This window comes from Crinia signifera, chromosome 4 (assembly GCF_055691185.1).
Source record: "Crinia signifera chromosome 4, ASM5569118v1, whole genome shotgun sequence".
NCBI classification, from domain to species: domain Eukaryota; kingdom Metazoa; phylum Chordata; class Amphibia; order Anura; family Myobatrachidae; genus Crinia; species Crinia signifera.
In genome coordinates this window covers 174594939-174615913 of record NC_139220.1, presented here as the reverse complement: position 1 = coordinate 174615913, position 20975 = coordinate 174594939, and the positions used below count along the sequence as shown (strand labels likewise).

Genomic DNA, 20975 nt, shown 5'->3' with positions numbered 1-20975 from the left:
GTAGGCATTATCTTGCTCTTTCAATCCTTCATGGTTCATTCGTTCAAAAGTTAATTTACCTCCAAGTATGTATTTTGAAGTGTGGGAAGAAACCAGATCACACAGAGGAAAATCATGCAAACATGGTATGAACATACCGACTCCACAGATCTAGGGGCATATGTGCTAAGCCTGGTGAAGTGATGAAGTGGAAGGCGATGACACACCAGCCAGTCCGCTCAAGACAGTCCAATTACAGGCTTGGTTTAAAAAATGGTAGGATTATCACTTCACCAGACTTCATATATCTGCCCCATAGTCCTGATCAGGCTAAAACACATAACCTTACTATGATGAGGCATCAATGCTAACCACAGTATCCTTGTGCTGCAGTTGGTGCCATATTCAATGCGGCCGGCGAGGGGGTTAAACAGTGGGTATTGCTGAAACCAATGATCCTTGCTGTTTAACCCCCACGCCGGTCGCTCATCTATTCTACGTTCTGGGGGAATACTCGCTCTCATAGTACAGTGAGGGTTCCCCCCAAACAGCAAGGCTCTCGGCTAATGCAGGGAGCCCGCTGCATTTAGCCATGAGCCTCGCTGTTTTGTGCAGGGGGTCAGTTGAATACTGACTCTGCGAGCTGTGACAGTGAGCAGTCAGCACTGCTCGCTGTCACAGCTCGCAAAAACCATTGAAGACACCCCACTGTCATTGAAGTAAAATGTTGGTGACCATAGTGTGGGAAAGCATTGTTATCGATATAGAAGTAAGAAGAGACTAAAAATGTACTTTAATGTTTCAATTATTATTTTTTTTTCATTGTAGGATGCAGTAAAACCTTTAAAATGTCAACTGCAATGGTAGATTCTCAGCAGCTAAAGAAATTATCTTTCATAAATGTTGGTAAGATTACAGCCATTTTTTTACATATTGTTGAAAGGTTACAAAACTTTACTCAATGAACACCTACCCTAGTTGATATCGATCATAATAAGAAATACAGAATGCTGTTTTAAATGAATGGGGGAAGAGAAAGGGAGGGAGGAGTTGAGAGGTGATGGTGTGGGAAACCATAAAAAGAAGGGGTGAAAAGAGCAGATATAGAAAAGAACAGAAGAGGAGAAAGTGATCCGGGTGGGTGGGCACCAAACATGATGTAGTGGTAAAAAATAACTTATTTTATTGGTTTGTTTTATAAATTGTCTTTTATCGGTATTCATTAGCCTTCTCCAAATGGTTCCGGTTAGCAGCAGCCATGCATCTCTTCAGCTCGGCACTCGATATTGGCGTACAGAGTATTGTACTGTTAAGATGCAGTTTGCCCAGTCATACAGCTCTTAGAATTGGATATATTCTTACTAAATGATAGGTTACATAGGGTAACTTGTACTGTATTTAGTACCAGCTTCCCTGACTTGCAGGAGTATGTTCGCAGGTGAAGTAAAATTGTTAATAAAGTAAACCTTAAACACAACCTGTTTAGAGCTTTACATTAAGCAACTCTGTAATGATACACATGATTTTAATTTTTTTGAAGACCTTTGTTCCTATGTCATTGACTACAACATGAATCTGTTTACACTTTTGTGGTTTTTTTTAATATGGTTATTTTGTCTATGGTTAAATATTCAGCTTTTTTTTTAATTATAAGTCGTATTTTGGGAACGTAATTTGCAGAGTTGATGGCTATTGTCTTCTTCCTTCGGTCTCCCCCCGGTTCTTGCACCTTTCCTCCCATTGCTGCCTTTTTTTCCTGTCACACCTCCCATGACCCATTCCAAGAGGGACACAATGCATAAACCAATCAAATTAGGAGGTCCAGAAACAGAGCAAAGTGTTCGCCCACTACATTCCACTGAGACTGCCCTAGTGAAAGTCACCAATGACCTGCTGTCAGCCAAATCCAAGGGTCACTTCTCCCTGCTTATCCTTTTGGACCTATCTGCTGCCTTTGACACTGTGGATCACCCTCTCCTCCTCCACACACTCCAAAACATTGGCCTCTCTGGCACAGTCTTCAACTGGTTTTCCTCTTACCTCTTCAACCGTTCCTTCTCAGTCTCTGCCTCTGGCTCTACCTCACCACCTTCTATCCTTCCTGTCGGGGTCCCTCAGGGTTCCGTCCTTGGCCCCATTCTGTTCTCTCTGTACACCTCCTCTCTGGGTGCGCTCATTAACTCCTTTGGCTTCCAATATCACCTCTATGCAGATGACACCCAAATCTACCTCTCCTCTCCTGATCTGTCCCCCACTGTTTTTTCTCAAGTTTCCAACTGCCTCGCTGCCATCTCTACCTGGATGTCTGAGCGATTTCTGAAGCTGAATATGGACAATACCGAACTTATTATCTTTCCCCCACCCAGAGCTATGCCCCCTACTAATATCTCTATCACTGTTAACAACACCATCATCTCCCCTGTTCCCCAACTCCGCTGCCTGGGTGTCACTCTTGACTCCTCCCTCTCCTTTGCACCCCACATTCAAGCCCTGGCCCATTCTTGCCGGTTTCAGTTACGCAACATTGCTCGCATCAGGCCCTTTCTCTCTCAGAGTGCAACTAAGCTGATCATCCACTCATTGGTCATCTCACGGCTTGACTACTGTAATGCTCTTCTCACCGGCCTCGCTCAATCCCAACTAGCTCCTCTCCAATCTGTCCTCAATGCTGCAGCCAGGCTTATCTTCCTCTCCCGCCGCTTTAATTCTGCTAATTCCCCTTCAACAAAATCTGCACTGGCTTCCATTCCCCTACAGAATCCTCTTCAAACACCTCACACTCACATACAGGGCCATCTCTAATTCCATTGCTCCATATATCTCTAACCTCATCTCCATTCATACACCCTCCCGCCCTCTACGGTTAGCTGACGACTGTCGTCTCTCCTCCACCCTGATCACTGCTTCCCATGCTAGAGTACAGGACTTTGCCCGTGCTGCACCCCTTCAGTGGAACGCACTCCCTCGCTCCATTAGACTCTCCCCGACCTTGCAAAGCTTTAAACGGGCACTGAAAACTCACCTATTCATCAAAGCGTACCCTTCCACTGCATAAACCAGCTGGTTCTCCGACCCCTTGCCTGTTTACATCCTGCTATCTAACCACCACCCCCTCGCTTGCACCTCTTGTAATCTGTCTGTCTCCCCTTCCTACTAGATTGTAAGCTCCTCCGAGTAGGGCCCTCTTCCCTCCTGTTGTCAAAGCCCACTTCTCTTCACATTTCACTCACAGCTCTCCTTTACTCCAACACTCAGTGACCATCTTTGTCTGCATACTCATCTCCATCATTGGCCTCAAGCCTCTAGTTGTATGTTGATTGGGTCCTCACTACTTACATTTAAGCTGTAATGTGTATTGAACTGTGGTGCTCTTTATTTGTACTGTATTTTTGTTATTTATTCAATGTTATGCCAAGTTTTGTCTCCCTGTATTGTTCCTTTGTACGGCGCTGCGAAACACTTGTGGCGCCTTATAAATAAAATTATAATAATAATAATAAAGTGACTGTTTTAAACAATATCTTCCTATGTAACAGCCCTCATAGGCTATATGTATTGCTTTTGCCAATGTTGCTATTGAAAAATGAAACTTTTCTACAAGATTCTTAAATCTTGGTACAGTTGCATATATGGAATCCCCTTGTCACGGCCCGGCCGCGGCACTTACCGGTCCGGACTGTGCGGCGGGGTTTGCAGTCCTTCCTCACGGCAGTTCGGCGGTCGGCTCTCTCTCCCCGGGCGGCTGCAGTACTTCCTCCTCCTCTCCCCCTGCTGGACGCGCCGGAGTGCTAGACAGTGCAGTTACAGGTCTGCACTCCGGGCGCCATTTTGTTGAAGTCCATAGAACTGCCCTGAAACCCTTCCAGCCAATCAGGGCAGCCCGGGAGGTACAAATCCTCCCAATTCCCACAGATCAGTGCCAGAACAACGCTAAAGATCCTTCTGTAAGGATCTGCGTCCTGAGCTCCCTGCTTTTGCTTTGAGCACTAGCTATTTTCCCTGCAGTTATCCCGACACTCCGGTCCAGACTCCTGGTTACTCCTCCGGTCCAGATTCCCTGCTGTTATCCCGACACTCCGGTCCAGACTCCTGGTTACTCCTCCGGTCCAGATTCCCTGCTGTTATCCCGTCACTCCGGTCCAGACTCCTGGTTACTCCTCCGGTCCAGATTCCCTGCTGTTATCCCGACACTCCGGTCCAGACTCCTGGTTACTCCTCCGGTCCAGATTCCCTGCTGTTATCCCGACACTCCGGTCCAGACTCCTGGTTACTCCTCCGGTCCAGATTCCCTGCTGTTATCCCGACACTCCGGTCCAGACTCCTGGTTACTCCTCCGGTCCAGATTCCCTGCTGTTATCCCGACACTCCGGTCCATACTCCTGGTTACTCTTCCGGTGCTTCCCACTGTTAATCCGTCACTCCAGCCCAGACTCTTGGATACTCCCGCAGTGCACCCCTTGGCAATCACGTCAGTTCCGATCCAGCTTCCTGGCCACCTGTCCGGCATTGTTAGTGACTGTTCTAACGCCACTGCATGAGTGGGAGGTATATCCGTCCTGCTTCCTTCAAACCGCCCTCTGAGGGCTTGACGAGGGATCGAGTTTCCAAGCCGGATCCACAAAATCCTCAACCTGTGACACCCCTTTAAGACTGGCATTACGCTAGATTTTCCTATCCCTTTCTGAATGATTATTTTTGGCTGAAATGTGAAAGGGCTGCATTATTTATTAACAGTTTCTTATATAGCGCACACATATTCCGCAGCACTTTACAGACAATATTTGAACATTCACATCAGTCCCTACCCCAGTGGAGCTTACAATCTATATTCCCTACCACATGTTCACACACAGACATTCTAGGGTTAATTTGTTGGGAGCCAATTCGCCTACCAGTATATTTTTGGATTGTGGGAGGAAACCGGAGTACCCGGAGGAAACCCACACAAGCAAAGGGTGAATATACAAACTCCACACAGTTAGGGCTATGGTGGGCTCTGATTTAAAGGGTTGGGATCATTGGGTTGACCAAAGGAAGGTCGACCACTGACATACGGTCGACACCTTAAAAAGGGTTGACATGGCTTTAGGTCGACCTTAATCATTACAGATGTAGCCTGTCATTCTTGCAGGGGCTGGCGGTAGACTCACCAGCCGCCGGAAGAGGACGCGCCCGCAGGACCCCTTGCTACGGAGCTCCCCGACACCCGATCCCACCTGCCCACTCGACCCTAACCCTGCCCGGCTTCCTGAAACATCGGCGGGCAGGGTTCGCATCCCCCGCCGCCCTGTAACTCGGCGTGCATGCGCGGCCCAGTCAGATGTACCACTGGCTCGCCAGCGAGGGCATTCTGGCGAGCCCCAGCACTGGCTGAGAGGCGCTCCATCTGTAGGTCGACACAAACATTAGGTCAACATGGGCAAGGTTGATATGGGGTCTTCACGTTTTTTTGTCCCAAATGTCGACACTGTCGGCATGGCCACCGTATCAGTATTCACAGCTTTTGCCATGCTTCAGGTTCTATTTTCCCTCCACACCCTAGTGGATGGTAGGGCATGAAATACTGCCTGTCGGCTCAAAAAAAGAAAAAACGTGAAAAACCCATGTCGACTTTTTGACTGTCGACCTTGCCCATGTAAATGTAATGACCCTGTCGACCTAAAGCCATGCCAACCTTTTGAAGGTGTTGACCTTTAGTGGTCGACCCAATGAATGTCGACCGTTCTTTGGTCGACCTCCTAGAGACTGTATAATGTTTTAAATTAAAGGGGGGGGGGGGGGGTTTGGATGCTTTTTAAAATCTTTTATTACATGGAGATAAACAGACATCGGAAAAACTGTATAGCTCAATGAACAAATTTCGAGTGAGAAATATTTAACTATCAAGGGAGAGAAATCTATGAAAGTGTAGTTACCAAGTGGAACTATACACTCCATCAAACAAAAACCCTAAAATACAACTATAGAATGCTATCATATGTAATAATAGAAATTTGTCTTAATCTTTTTCCAGATGGCTATGTTGCCGTTTACTTGCCTGATCATTTTTTGCACTTGATAAACACAAGATATCCCGACTTGATGTGTTATCATTTATTTTTAGCAGGTGAGAGCAGATTTGGTTCATAATGTATAATATGTTAATTATATTATTATACCATTTTATTTTCTTATACCCCAAAAACTATTTTATTAATTGTACACTGAAAATGTCCTACTATTTATAAAGTTTTAACTGTATGAGAAAATAGCAACAATATTTTAGTGTTTTTGTATGCACCATGGGCCAGCTTGGTCAGAAAAGCACACAAAGTATGGGTCATTAGCCGCTGCTTTTAAATCACTGGCCCTCACCCCATGTGACTTTTGTTTTTAAATTATTAGTGTTGCATCACTCTTATGCTAATTACACACTTTGCAATTATTAGGCCAATTTGCACAAAATCAGCTTTTTTTTTTTTTTTTACACCGTATAGTGCAGGCATGCCCAAAGTCAGGACAGGGGGCCAATTGCGGCCTGTGCTGTCATTTCAAGTGGCCCGCGAGCGTGCTTTTATCTTGCTGTCTGCTGCAGTGAGGACGTGCCGGCCGCCACAGTCAGATGTGTTTGGCATCCTACCCCTGCTGCTGCAACCGTATATCCCCCTACTCCACAATCAGTGACAGCAGTGTTTGATGAGGGTGGCAGCAAGGGGGAAGCTTGCTCCCATAACATGCAGAGTGGAGGAGGGCAGCATCGGGAGCCCAAGCATCTCCTGTCCTTGCAGTGCCTGCTTTGCCTCTCTGTCCTCTGGATCACACAAGGGGCTGGGAAACATACAGAGAAGGTAGGGGCAGAGTGGGGGACATACAGTGAAGGAGGGTCAGGCTGTGGGACATACAGTGAATGGAGGCACTGATGGACCTTAACAGAAGGGGGCAGGCTGTGGGACAGAGTGAATGGGTGCAGAGTGGTGAACATACAGTGAATGGGGGACATACAGTGAAGGAGGGGCCGGCTGGGGGACATACAGTAAATGGGGGCAGGCTGGGGGAAATACAGTGAAGGGGCAGGCTGGAGGACATAGAGTGAATGGGGGCAGAGTGAGGGACCATTCTGATGTGATTAATGATTCAAAGAATGTCAGGCTGAATGGTCGGCCCCCCACATTTTCACCTCATCAAATCTGGCCCTCGTCGCAAAAAGTTTGGACACACCTGGTATAGTGGGTGGACTTGAGCATATTAGCCTACCACACAGATGATACGGGCCAAAAACAGTGTGAAATTACTATCTGATGTCAGTCTTCAGTCAAGATGTTGCACAAATGGCCCTGATATTATGTGGTGTGTGATTATTTTCCAAAATGACCACATTTGACCAGATTTCACATGTTTTCTGTGACTATATCATCCTCGTTGTGGGTGGACATATGCAAATTTAGTATGGTTTGACAAAAAATTGGTTAGTGCATAGATTCCCAAACTCTGTGCTGCGGCTCCGTGGTGACCCTAACCAAGGCCACCTAGCAAACGCATGAGTTTTTTGTTCTTTTTGCGATGTGAGCCGGTCGGGTGGTGAGTGAAGCCAACCAGCCAGCCATGCAATCGTGCAGTGTTATGGCAGCTGACAGGGATGCTGAACAGAGCTACGTTGGCTGGCTTGGTATCGCTACTAAAGGGAGTTTGGGAGGTGTTGCAAAGGAACTATAGGGGGGCTTGCTGTAATGGACTTATAAAATTCTGTAGGGAGAAAGAGTTGGGAGAAGGGGGTTTCCTTGATTTATAGATCAAGTGGCAACATGTGCACGGAAAAACAATTTCACTTATTTTCGCGCAGAAAAACATACTGATTTTTCTGCAAACAAAGCTTGTGCTGGTGTTTTGGGGGGGTTTTTGTTTGTTTTTTAAAAGCATGCAATTGCCCATTATCTGGGATGTACTGCAATAAGATCTAGTGTTGAGTGCTAAACTGCGTTCTGTAAAGGAATACATATGTATGACCGGCAGACGGGAATGTTGACTGTCAGAATATTGACGCCAGCATCCCGATAGAAGGAATTCCAACCTTCAGTAAGTATACTTCTTCCCATACTTTTTCAGATTAAGAGACCCAGGAAATGTATAAAAATAATTTTGCGTTTGTTTTGGGGTTTTTTCTGATTACTCCTAAGTTTTTCTTATTCAATTAATATGAATTCTGTTGAATATTATGTTCACCCACTTAGTAAAATACATACTTTGCCACTGAAGTCTTTAAGCAGATGGAATACCTGTGCCCGAGAGATCACCAGCTTTTCTTTTTTATGACCTTTTTGATGGAACACTGGTTTTCTTTTGCAGCATTGCTGAATACAGCTGAGATAAATCTATTTAAATGGCATAAACTGGAAGTTTAGTCTGTTTAATACTTTGCCTCAACATAGAAGAATATTTGCTAGTTGGTGGTGGGAAAAGGGGTCCATTTAGTACATATAAGCTTTGCAATGTGGAATTAGTCTAAACCCCATACTAAGTGATTGAGATAGACCTAAAGCAGCCCATACACGCTGCGATGCCGGGCTGTGCGTTCTTTGCTTTGAGGTGCGCGCTCCTGCGGCACCTCATTGCACAGTAAAGAAAGTATGTGCTTGCACATACTCTTTGTACTTAGTTCTCATCGCATTGCATTGCATGTGCATGCGTTGTGCATGCAATGCGATGCAATGTGATGTGATCCGTGCTATTTAAGCCCACAACGCATGCCCGTCGGGGCGTGTATGGGCATCTTTACTCTACATCCATCACAAAAAAGTTCTGAATGTAGAAGAAAGTGGTATATGTTAGTTTCTCATGTATGTTCATTTTTTAATTGTGTGAAGTAGTGACGTGTTTATATATATATATATTCCAGGTGGGAATGCCAGAATAAGTGGTGTGTGCTCTGATTGTCCTGTGCAGTCAGTCCCGAAGACTTGTGTAATAGAATATTGTACAGGAATTCTGTTCTCAGTGAGTGTAAACCGGGCACAGCTTCTAAAATTCCTGACACAGAGCAGACGGGACTGTGAGCGCTTGGCAGCACTGCACTGCTTCTTGTTGCACCTAGATCTCCAGCCACATTGGGAAACAAAGGTAATATTCTGTAAAAGTAAAGTGTTGCTTAAGATTGTTTTATGTATTCATTTTGTAGTGGTTTCTTGATAACCTTTTGAAAACCCTACGCAAGACCGCTTTCTGATGCTGGTTAGGAAAAAGAGGGGGGAGACTGTTGTGGATAGGAGATAGCGTTGTTTAGCTAATCTCCTTGGGCGGTTTCCCTCTGTAGGCTTATGCTATTAATTAGTACATATATGTAGCTATGGATGGAGGCTAAACCGACAGCAGCATGGGTCTCAAATGCCAAGAGAAATAATCAGAGCTTCCATTAGAAAGTTTACATTTGGACATCATAGGTCTGAATGCTAGTCCTTATCTGAGTAAATCAGTGTAGGATCTTGTTATCTTCAAATTGAGATGATCCTTTACTGGATAACAAAAAAATAATCTATCTGTACCTTTTCAGGTATTCCCAGGTGAGTGCTTCAGTTGAGGTATTGGAAAGTAGACTCAGAGACTAAAGGCCCCCCCCTCATACACTTAACGATGTCCCCCGCCGCTGATATTGACAGTGCGCATCAGCAAGTGCATGCACACTGCTGTAGCATGGCCATCCTTAATGATTACATCCTTTGTCCAGACATGCTTGGACAAGGGGAGGGGTCGTTAACGACCCACGATTGTGCACATCGTTAATGACATGGAACGTACACACTAGGCAACATTGTCCACAATATTGTTCAGAAAGCCCTTTCTGAGCTATACTGTGACCAATATCATCTAGAGCTGGGGTAGCCAACCCTAGTCCTCGAGAGCTACCAACAGTGCATGTTTTGCAGGTCTCCTCACAGAATCACAAGTGAGCTAATTAGCTCCATCTGTGGCTCTTTTAAAATGTGTCAGTGATTAATGAGTGCAGCTGTGCAGTAGCTAGGTTGTCTGGAAAATGTGCACTGTTGGTAGCTCTCGAGGGCTAGGGTTGGCTACCACTTATCTAGAGTATATGGGCCTTAAGGGAGTTTTGTTTGATGGAAAGATTTTCTTTTGAGCCAAACTTACTGTAACATGAGAATTCTGTGAAAAGAGAAGGTTCAGTTATTTTCTCCACCCCTTTCTGTAAAAGGTCCTGACTGGGAGCATGTATATATAGCATTTTTCCTTCCAACATGGGTCAGGTCTGGGAGTCCAAGTGCAAAGCACCGAAGTATTCATATAAAGAAATTTAAAGAAATATACATTTTGATTCGGGAGAATCAAAATCTTCTTGCACATGATTTTAAACACAGTCTCCTGTGGAGCCAAGGGTTCTTAATCTGGTCCTTTCAGCACTTTAAGGGTGAGTCAAAAGGATGACCAAGGAAGAACACAGAGGGTTTTTGGGGCACACTTAAAGAATAATTGATATATGAATGAATGAAAAATTAACTTTTATTATCATAAGCTAAAATAACAGCGTGTGTAAATATTTTACAAAGTACATATAATCAATAACATAACAAACATGAGTAACATAAATGGTGATCAACATTACTCAAGGATATATTGACACTGTAAAGGTCACAATCAATTAATGTCGAATAATGATGGCGTAACAGTTTCTCCTTGTTGCTTTACTGAAAAGCTAAAATAATTAATTATCACAATAAATTGTATTGGTTAAGCATATAGAATCAATCTGTGTTGGGCTTCCTTATGGAAGTGTTGTATGTGTTTAGCATAGTATTAAATGATCGGTACTTGTTTCCTAGCACGGCCACAATCTTATGGATCGTGTACCTTTAAGTTAAGGTACACGATCCATACGATGGACCCGATTTCCTTTGAAATCAGGTCCATTTGGCCGGCTAAGACAAAATATCGGGGGCATCCCGTCGGTCGGGACCATTAACAATGGTCCCGACGCGACCGACGCGATGCCCCCGATTTCCCCATAGGCTTCAATGTTAAAAAATATTTTAACATTGAAATCGTGTCGGGAAAGGTAAAATATCGGGGGCATCGCGTCGGTCGGGACCATTAACAATGGTCCCGACGCGATGCCCCCGATTTTTCCATAGGCTTCAATGTTAAAATATTTTTTAACATTGAAATCGTGAGAAAATGTGAAAAATGTGAAATGGGCCAATATGACCCATTTCACATTATAGATGTCCCCGTCGTCACCCCACGATAGACGCCAACCCGAAGCGTGGCGAGCGCAGCGAGCCCGCGAGGGGCGGCGGTGCGCGTCCTCCGACCTTTTCATTCCCCTACTATCCACGTCGGCGTGGAGTTGAGAATAGAATAGTGTGGCGAGCGCACGCGTATAACTTCACAGGTATACGCGTCCCCTCGCTGCGCTCGCCACGCTTCGGGCTCGGTGGCTCGCTGCGCTCGCCACACTATTCTATTCTCAACTCCACGCCGACGTGGATAGTAGGGGAATGAAAAGGTCGGAGGACGCGCACCGCCGCCCCTCGCGGGCTCGCTGCGCTCGCCACGCTTCGGGTTGGCGTCTATCGTGGGGTGGGGTGTACGCCGTTAAATTTGGGGGGGTTGGGAATATTTTACATTGAATCCAATGTAAAATTGGGTCCCAGGGACCCGATTTACATTTCATTTAAAAAAAAAAGCGACCAAATCGCATGCGATGCGATCGACCCGATTTTTCCGACACGACCACCCCGATGTAAATCGGTGTGGCCGTGCTAGGAAACAAGTACCAAATGATCTGTTAGAGAAATCTTTATTTGCAGCATCTTAAGTTGTTTTAAATCAATTTGTGGAAACATTTTAAGTCAAACAGAACTTGAAAAAAAGATAAGAATCATTTGGCATAATAAGCATTTTAATATAGACCATCTTATATTCCATTTATTTAAGCCTGCAACATTTGCACAGTAGAGTTTCTTTTTTTTTTTTTTTTTTGGCACACGTTTTATATTATTCTATAGATTGTAAGCTTGCATGCAGGACTTTCCTACCTCTGTCTTTCTGTTATTTCACAGTTATATAACGGTTTCCAATTGTAAATTGCAATGCAATATGCTGCGCTATATAAGAAAACCGTTAATAAAAAGGATGCAATATGTATCAAACATCACTCTATCCCTTCTTGCATTCTGTTCTAACAATGATCCACTGGACTAGCAATTGTTGTGATCCTACTGCTTTCATAATTTTAAACTAATTTGTGCCACTTCCATGACTTAAAACTACAATCATTTGAAAAAGAGTAAAATAGAAAGAGTAGACATGTACAACATTTACCTGGTAGTTATATGTATGAATTTGTAATGAATTATGTCTTCTAGATCATCGAATGGATCTGTGACAGTTTGTCAACATGTACAACGTTTGACCCCATACAGGAGTTCATCATTGGTATGCAGTTTCTGCTTTTGTTACTTTATTCCTGAATAACCATATGATCAAAGTCCTCTTTCTCCCTATCTCCCTCACCAAGGAGTTCTGCCCTGTACACACAGGGCAACGGGAGTGCTGAGCGATATAGTTCAGCACAGATCGCTCGGTAAACATCCCTGCACCAGTGATACGTGCTGAGCGATATGTCACGGCCAGTGTTCTCAGGAAACACTGGTGATGATTAGATTTATACTGCATACAGTATAAATCTAGTCAGACGATAGCGACGTTCACAACCGCATATTTCCGTTGCCCGGGGCCATACACACGGAGTGATCTACACCGATCACTCAGAAATTACGCTGTAATGCCCGTGTGTATGGCCCAATACCACCTTTGAGTGCAGAGGGAGAGGCGCCTCCCCTCTCCTGCCCCAGACCAGTTAGTTTTGGACTTGGTGCCTCAGGAAAGGTTACACTTGAAGGAGCAGGGTGCTTTTAGCCCTGGATTTTACACTTAATTTGTAACCTTTCCCTCCTGCGGCTAGCACTGACAGCGCTATTGCTGGCAGATCCACAGCGGTGCTGCAGCAGGGTCCCTGACCTCCACAGCCAGATGCTTCAGCACTTCCCTGGCACCAGGAAAGCCATCAGCAGAGCGTGGTAGGATAAGCGGAGCCCCACTTCCCCACTGATTTTGGGTCACCACTAGGTCCCCAGGTATTTCAGCGCAGCGGTAGTGTGTCCTTTAGGCTCCAGGGGGGCAAGTATCCCTTAGCTCTGCCTCCAACCCTACTGGTGGGTATCTAGTTTACCTACTGGAGGTCTGTCTGTCTCTCTCCTAGGCTCATCCCCCCCTTTTGCAGCGGCCATTTCAGCTCTGGAGTTTAGAGTGGTAGCATTGTTTGCAGAGTTGTTGCAGCACAGTCCATTCTACTCCAGTTATGTTTTTGGGAGCTTACAGTCTGCTTTAACTAAGGTGAGCTATTTCTGCCTCCCTGACCTGCGCTGTCTTAGGGTCAGGTTGTATATACCCTTCCTAGTGTTCACTCTTTCACTTTTTTTTTAGGGCATGGTGCTGCCCTCCGAGCAGGCACCCACCCCCGTCCTATCGCCAAGCATGCATTCCTCCCTAAGACAACTCCCCTCCCCACCTCCCACAATAACAGCAGGGTGGAGGTGGCGGCAGGCTGGGGGCACCTGGAAGAGCTGACATGCAATTCTCAGAGGGGAGTGGCGGGGTGTGTGATGTGACTGGAGAAGCTTGCACACTGTTCAGCAGCTGATCTGACGGCCGCTCTTATCAGAGGAGATGAGCGGCCTTTTAGAGCGGACGGACGGCAGGATGCGGCTGGAAGATGATCGCTCTTCCAGCCGTATCCTGCCGTCCATCCGCTCTTACAGGCCGCTCACCTCCTCTAATAAGAGCGGCCGTCAGATCAGCTCTTACAGGCGCATTCCATCCCCTGCTTTTCTCACACTGTCTGTGCATCAGAAGGGTGCTCATTACAACATTTAAAAGGGGCAGGGAGAATTTCAAAAGTAAAAATAAACTGGGGGAGGTGCGGTGACCCTGTAAAAACCACCTAGGGGGAGCTCTATCCTCACCTGATAGTGTTGGTGGTTGGGAGCACGGTGCTATGTATGTATGTATATATGTGCGTTTGTGTGTGTGTACTTTGGTCCTATACACTGTGTGGTGATGTATTAAATAATTTTCTACTACCTTACTGTCTGGTGAGTGTCCTGATTGGACCCTGAGGGGCCCGTCGTATAATATATATACACACATGTGGTCTGGCCGTCTTCTGCTTTCAAGCCTTTGTTTCACCAGTTAACCCTTATTTTGGAACTTATAGAGCGTACACACGGTGAGAGATGCACTATTTTTCTATTCGATTTTTCTTATAGAAGCAAAATCGAATCGAAATTGAATGCACATCGAATGCTTTTAGCAGCATTCGATGCAGATTTGATCCCAATGCACATTCACGTACAGTGGAAATCGAAAAGAAAAATAGTCTTGCCAGGCAAGACTGTATAGTAGAAATTAAATGGCATACTGTATTTAATTCAATGCCAGATCTAACCATGAATACGCACCTTTTAGGGCTTTGCAAAAGGCTCCATTTGAGCCTTTGCATGAGGTTTCTCTCTCAAGCGCATCGGTTTACTTTCGATTCGATTTGCTTTCATTTTTCCCAATTTCACCCTTTTTCGATTTGGCCTTTGCTTTCAATTTGATTTTACATTCAATCTGCACTTTTGCATTCGATATTGATTTCAAGGCACAGTGTACATATTAAAGTATCGAAAGCGTCTTAAAAACATTCGATTTTGATTCGATTTTGCTTCTATAAGCAAAATTTAATCGAAAACCTGTCAAAATTGCAGCGTGTGTACACCCCTTTAATTGGCTAACATGGAAGCCAGTCATGGAAGCCTGGCTTTTGTCTCCGTGTCCTGGGTTTCAGACTTAGACAACCCCTCACATAGAGCTGCTTTCCTGTTTTTCAACAGGACCCACACAGTGCACTCATTTAGAATACCTTCCCAAAGTTGTTTTCTCTTTTCACTTTAATCCAATTTTTGTTCCCCTTTCTCCAGCTGAAGACAATCCCACTATGCAGACTCTGGAGGTTGTCCACACCTTGTGTACTTTACTTTCGTCATACTCTGTCTTTTTGCAAGACTGATTTTTGTTTGTGTTTGACTGCTGCAAGCAAGGCTGGCCAGCCTCTAAGCAGACTATTGCACATTGGATACTTGTAACTAGGGATGTAAGGTCTATTGAGAACTCAAAAGCGTCTATTTAATATCGTCCTTTAAGCAATGGCCATACATTTAATGAATACAAAGAACCTATATCTCTCATGCACAGTAGACAAATGTTATGCCTGATGAACATGGCTTTTTTTTTAAATTCAAAAGCGAACAAGTTTTTTTCGCATGATTTGTCAAACTGTTGTAAAATTCATCTGGTATAAGCATTTTGTTGTTTTTTTAACAAATCCCTTCACTTTTAGGTCCTGACTATATAGCCATGGTATGTATCTTTGGCTCTTGGTTATTTTAATTACTTACTGCCTTTACAGCAGATATCTTTCCATGGTTGTCAGTCACATTACTTCATAAATAAACCTTCTTCTTCCCCTATTTGTCAGAAGTGTTTTTCAGTTTAATGTTCATGCATCGAAGTCGAGAAATTCCTGAATCTAAAATAAAAATCACACTTGCCTCCCCACTAATTGGAAAAGCAGAGGACCAGCACTCACAGGTATGGAGAATAACAGTGGTTTAATTCAACTGCATATTACATTACAACATGCTGTTGGGTACTGCTACTAGTGTCTCATGTAATATGCTGTTGAATTTAACCACTGTCTTTCTTCATGCCTGTGAGTGCTTGTCCTCTGCTTTTCTCTGTGTTTTCATGATTACGGTTTGTTGTATGTATGTATGTATGTATATAGAAAGAGTAAGTTCATACACACTTGTCGAAGCCAGCAGCGATGGCACACTGGGTGGTTTTAATACCAGAGATTCCATTATCACCTGACTTTTTTTAGTTTAGAGCTGGTTACACACTAGAAAATTCTTTGAACTATTTGGCGGTTCAGAACACTAGTGTGTACTCACTATGTCACTGACTATGCACACTCCTGTGCTTATCAGCTACATCTTTTGTTGTTCCTACATGCAGGACAACACTAGCGAGTGCAGTGCTACCAAAAGAAGAATGGTCCCCACTTGCGCTCCATCACTGCTGGCATCGACAAGTGTGTATGCACTTGCTGGGTCCTGGCACCCTTGATCTTGCTGGGTATACACATCCGTCTAGTGTGTAACTAACTTAAGGGTTTAATTAAAACTTCCAACTTCATTTCAGGAGGGACAAAATGCTCCTTTTCCTGGAATTCCCTCTTAATTTATGATTGCTCTCAACTGTGTTGAACTAGTTAATTTATAAGAAAGGTTTTGCATCGGGAGTAATTTAAATTTCATCTTAAAATGGAAGTCCAGGAAGAGATCATTGTATCCCTAGAATTGATAATGTTTGGATAATGTTGAGAGGTATGGTTTACTTATGGTTTCACTCTCATGCCACCATATATTTTATTCAGTGGGTACATTTTCATCTTCCTCCTCTTTTTCCATTTTTTTGTGGACTTTTGTATGAAATATGACTGTGGAATCATTGGCCTATTATTCATAATTGTAAAGTCCTTTGTTTTTCAATTGTGGTTATTATAATGTATGAAATGTAATCAGGTCCGTTTTATGTATGTATGCTGTAAAACTAAAATGAATACAACAATGAAAACGTTCAAGAGTGACATAAGGTTTTCTTTAAGTGTACAGACATTTTATAATACACTGCCAATAATAATGTATCATCTGGGTAGAGTGTACTGTATATGCATACACCAGAAATTCACATTCCCCAAATGTCTTGGCCTTATTTAATGCATGTTATGCTGTCCAGTACGATAGCTCAGCATAGAGTTAGTAGTATTGGCAGCTCAAAAAATGAAATATAATCATCTCATATTAATTTTTCAAACAACAAGTTCTTTAAAAAAAAAAAAAAATCTGCGTGTCATTTTTTATAAAATATTTCTTATTCACACTATGCCTTTTTTATAGCTTCTTTGCACAGGAGCCTGAGCTTGGAGACAGTTTTTCTTGATAAACTTTTGCCATATACATCAGTGCCTTCTTGGGATAAGGTAAATTGGTGTGAAAATGATCTATTTTTGCAAATTACCTTTTAGAGATTTTATTTCAAAGAAAGTGTGATATTATGTGCCTCATTATTTTCCTAAAATGTGTATTTAAGTTGTGTATAATTTTTATAAGGTTTGTGTCCGTAAAGACTCCTAAATGGAGGTGCACTTTTTTTTATTGTAAAATCTAAAAATGTGTAGGCTCCTCCTTAGCTTGAATATAACCTGTTTAACTGAATGATAAGATTTATTTTACTTGATCTTAAATAAACTACTGTAGATAAATAAATGCCTGTTATTTTTATTTTATTTTAGCTTTTTAATGAGCCTTCTTTATCTAAACATCAATTGATATCACAAGTATGTCAACAAGGGTGTGACTTGGTATAAAAATACTGTTGCTAGATTAACTGTAAATTGTAGGCTCACTGTAGACACACTGTAGACACTTTATCTTTTTATACATATAGTCCATCAATCAGAACATCACCTCCCTCCAGGTCATTTTTACCATACCATTTACCTTCCCATCTAGCCTCTTCTCCTCCAGCCTGTCCCCATTTTCTGACTGTCCTGCCTAGTTGGTCTTTCTTCTCAGTTGTTAGGAATGAAGTCATGGCACCAATCTTGTCACACTTGAACATATCTTCTCCAATCTCCTCCACTCTTTCTTTATGTTGATCTTTTCCCATCTTGGATTTCTCTCTCAGTAGACACTAATCCTCTCTGGTCTAAGAGACCAGTCGGCCCGTTAAATCGGACCAAATCGCCTCTCTCTGACATGCAGTCAGGTCTGATGCGCGGTCCCGTGCGCATTGAACCCGACTAGGTGGTCGGACCGGCTGGCCGTCCGACCACCCGTTCTGGGACTTCCCTCCAGGCGCATGCGTCCCTGCCGCTCGGAAAGTCCCGGCGCCTTGCAGGGTATCGGGTGTCCTAACACTGCTGCGAGATGTCTCAGCAGTGTATGGGCACCTTTTAATCAAAAAAAAAAGAAGAAACTCAACTGTAACACTAATACTCTTTTTCTCATGTTATTACCCCATTTCTCTCCAACCCTTTTCGTCTAAGATTCGTAAAGGTATTGCCCACAACCACACTATATTTATTTCCTACCTTTCTTTGCTTTCCTGGCCCACTTCAGGCCTTCACCCTCTCCACCCTCCAGAAATGGCAGTCACTAGCAATGACCTTGTTGCCAAATCCATTGACCCACTGCTGCCTGCTCATTCTCACTCTCTACTAATTTGTTAACTTGAACACCCACTTCTTCTGGAGTTCCTTCACTCCCTTGATCACTTGGATTTGAGCCCCTAGATTTGTTAGTCTGGAGGTCCGGGAGATGCAAGCTGCCACCAAAGATTGCTGTGGCATTTTGGTTTCACCCTCAATGGATGACATTAGGGTGCACCCTGCAGCCCCTAGATCTCCAGTGACAAATCCTTTTGATATTGTTCTAACAAAATACTGTAAATACTGTTTAGATGAATGCTGGGAAGGTAGCAAGAATGTATTTACAGTAGTTCTATACCAATATAAAAATCACTGAATTGAAAACAAAGCTTTTATGTATCATATTATCAGTAGCATTTTTGAATTATCTTTAAATCTGTATGTGGGAGAGCTTTCAACCCCCCAAAAAATGTTACATTGTTACAGGGCTGCCATCAGGGGCTGGCTGGCAAATTTTAGCCTGGGGGGCAAGTCCAGACCACTGGCCCATAAGCAACAGTGCATTGTTAAATGCAGGTCTCCTGCAGCCAGCCTAATATATGATGCAGGGGGACTAGTGACACTACCCCTGGCCTAGCACATTATTGTCATGTGGCTCCAGATTAACTGAGATTTTGCACAAACGCTGAAGCTCCAATTGTGGCAGCCAAGGTTTTGTATGTAGGAGAATGGCCACTGAGAGGGGTGCGGGACACGGCACACTGAGAATTTGCCTGGCTTCCCAGTGTCCCAATCTGCCCCTGCCACAGGCCACCACAGGCTGCTGCCTTGCATAAATAAAGAACTGGACACCACAGGCTGCTCCCTTGCGTAAAGAGCGGGACACCACAGGCTGCTCCCTTGCGTAAAGAGCGGGACACCACAGGCTGCTCCCTTGCGTAAAGAGCGGGACACCACAGGCTGCTCCCTTGCGTAAAGAGCGGGACACCACAGGCTGCTCCCTTGCGTAAAGAGCGGGACACCACAGGCTGGTCCCCCTTAACACATTAAAAAGGAGGACACCTCAGGAAACGGCAGAAATATTTTTTTTTTATTCGTGAGTTTAATCCTCATCTGTTGTATATTTCTCCGTCTGTGCTGCTGCGGCTCCCAGCTTCTCTACAATGCTTGCTGCTTCCTGCGGCCACAGTCCTCTCCTCTGCCTGCCTGCTCCTACTTCCTCCACAGACGCAATTTAGACTTGATCGCAGGACAAATTTGATTTCTGAATGAGCAAAACCATGTGCACTGCAGGTGAGGCATATAAAACGTGCAGAGAATTAGATTTGGAGGTTGTGTGTTCAACCTGAAATCTAAATTACGGTGTAAATATAAAGCAGCCAGCATTTACCCTGCATAGAAACAATGTTACAATTTTCCCATGTTACGTTTGCCCCACCTGCATTGCACATGGTTTTGCCCATTTTGAGAACAAATTTGTCCTACGATCAGGTCTGAATTATGCCCAATGTTACAAGACAACCTAGAAGAGATCTCAATATATAAAGCCATATGTTGTACTGAAATAAGCAATCCACTCATATTCTAAAGTATCTGCAGTAATGTACTAATAAATTGCAAAATCCAAGTAAAGACATCCTTTTGTCATGCACACTCCCATTATATTCACAAGGAAACTCTAACCATATACAGTTGTGCTCATAAGTCTACATACCCTAGCAGAATTTCTGATTTTCTGGCTATTTGTCAGAGACTATGAACAATTACACACAAAATTTTCTTTCACTCATGGTTAGCGGTTGGGTAAAGCCATTTATTGTCAAACAACTGTGTTTACTCTTTTTAAATCATAATAACCACAGAAACTACCCAAATGGCCCTGATCTTAATATTGTGTACTGCCCTCTTTAACATCAATGACCGCTTGAAGTGTTTTGTGGTAGTTGTGGATGAAGCTCTTTATTGTTTCAGTTGGTAAAGCTGCCCATTCTTCTTGGCAAAAAGCATCCAGTTCCTGTAAATTCTTGGGCTGTCTTGCATGAACTGCACATTTGAGATCTCCCTAGAGTGGCTCAATGATATTGAGGTCAGGAGACTGAGATGGCCACTCCAGAACCTTCACTTTATTCTGCTTTAGCCAATAACAGGTCAACTTGGCCGTGTGTTTTGGATCATTGTCATGTTGGATCATTCAAGTACGTCCCATCAGCAGCTTCCAGGCAGAGTGGAAATTTTCTGATAACATGCTGCATTCATCTTGCCATCAATTTTTACCAAGTTTCCAGTGCCTTTTGTAGCTCACACATCCACAAAACATCATCAATCCACCTCCGTGTTTCACAGTAGTACCTTTCATCATAGGCCTTGTTGACTCTCCAAATGTAACGTTTATAGTTGTGGCCAAAAAGTAAAATTTTGGTCTCCTCAATCCAAATGACTTCGTTCCAGAATTTTCTAGACTTGTCTCTGTGCTGTTTGGAGTATTGTAAGCGGGATGCTTTGTGGCATTTGCATAGTAATGGCTTTCTTCTGGCGACCATGCAGCCCATTTTTATTCAAATGCCTCCTTATTGTGCATCTTGAAACTACCACACCACTTTTTTCAGAGAGTCCTGTATTTCAGCTGAAGTTATTTGTGGATTTTTCGTTGCACCCCGAACAATTTTCCTGGCAATTGTGGCTGAAATTTTTGTTG

At 43.7% G+C, this 20975-nt stretch overlaps 1 protein-coding gene across 2 annotated transcripts in view; it reads left to right on the top strand.

The window, feature by feature from the left end:
• GSAP (gamma-secretase activating protein) overlaps nt 1-20975 on the top strand; it is a 120417-nt gene that overhangs the window by 63417 nt on the left and 36025 nt on the right. Inside the window, exons 14-18 of one of the 2 annotated variants that reach the window (XM_083183042.1) lie at nt 808-885; nt 5993-6085; nt 8852-9072; nt 12330-12399; nt 17028-17110. In XM_083183042.1, coding sequence (XP_083039168.1) covers nt 808-885; nt 5993-6085; nt 8852-9072; nt 12330-12399; nt 17028-17110 — 545 coding nt within the window. The remainder of the gene's footprint in view (nt 1-807; nt 886-5992; nt 6086-8851; nt 9073-12329; nt 12400-17027; nt 17111-20975) is intronic. The other variant, XM_083183043.1, reaches the window with a different exon arrangement.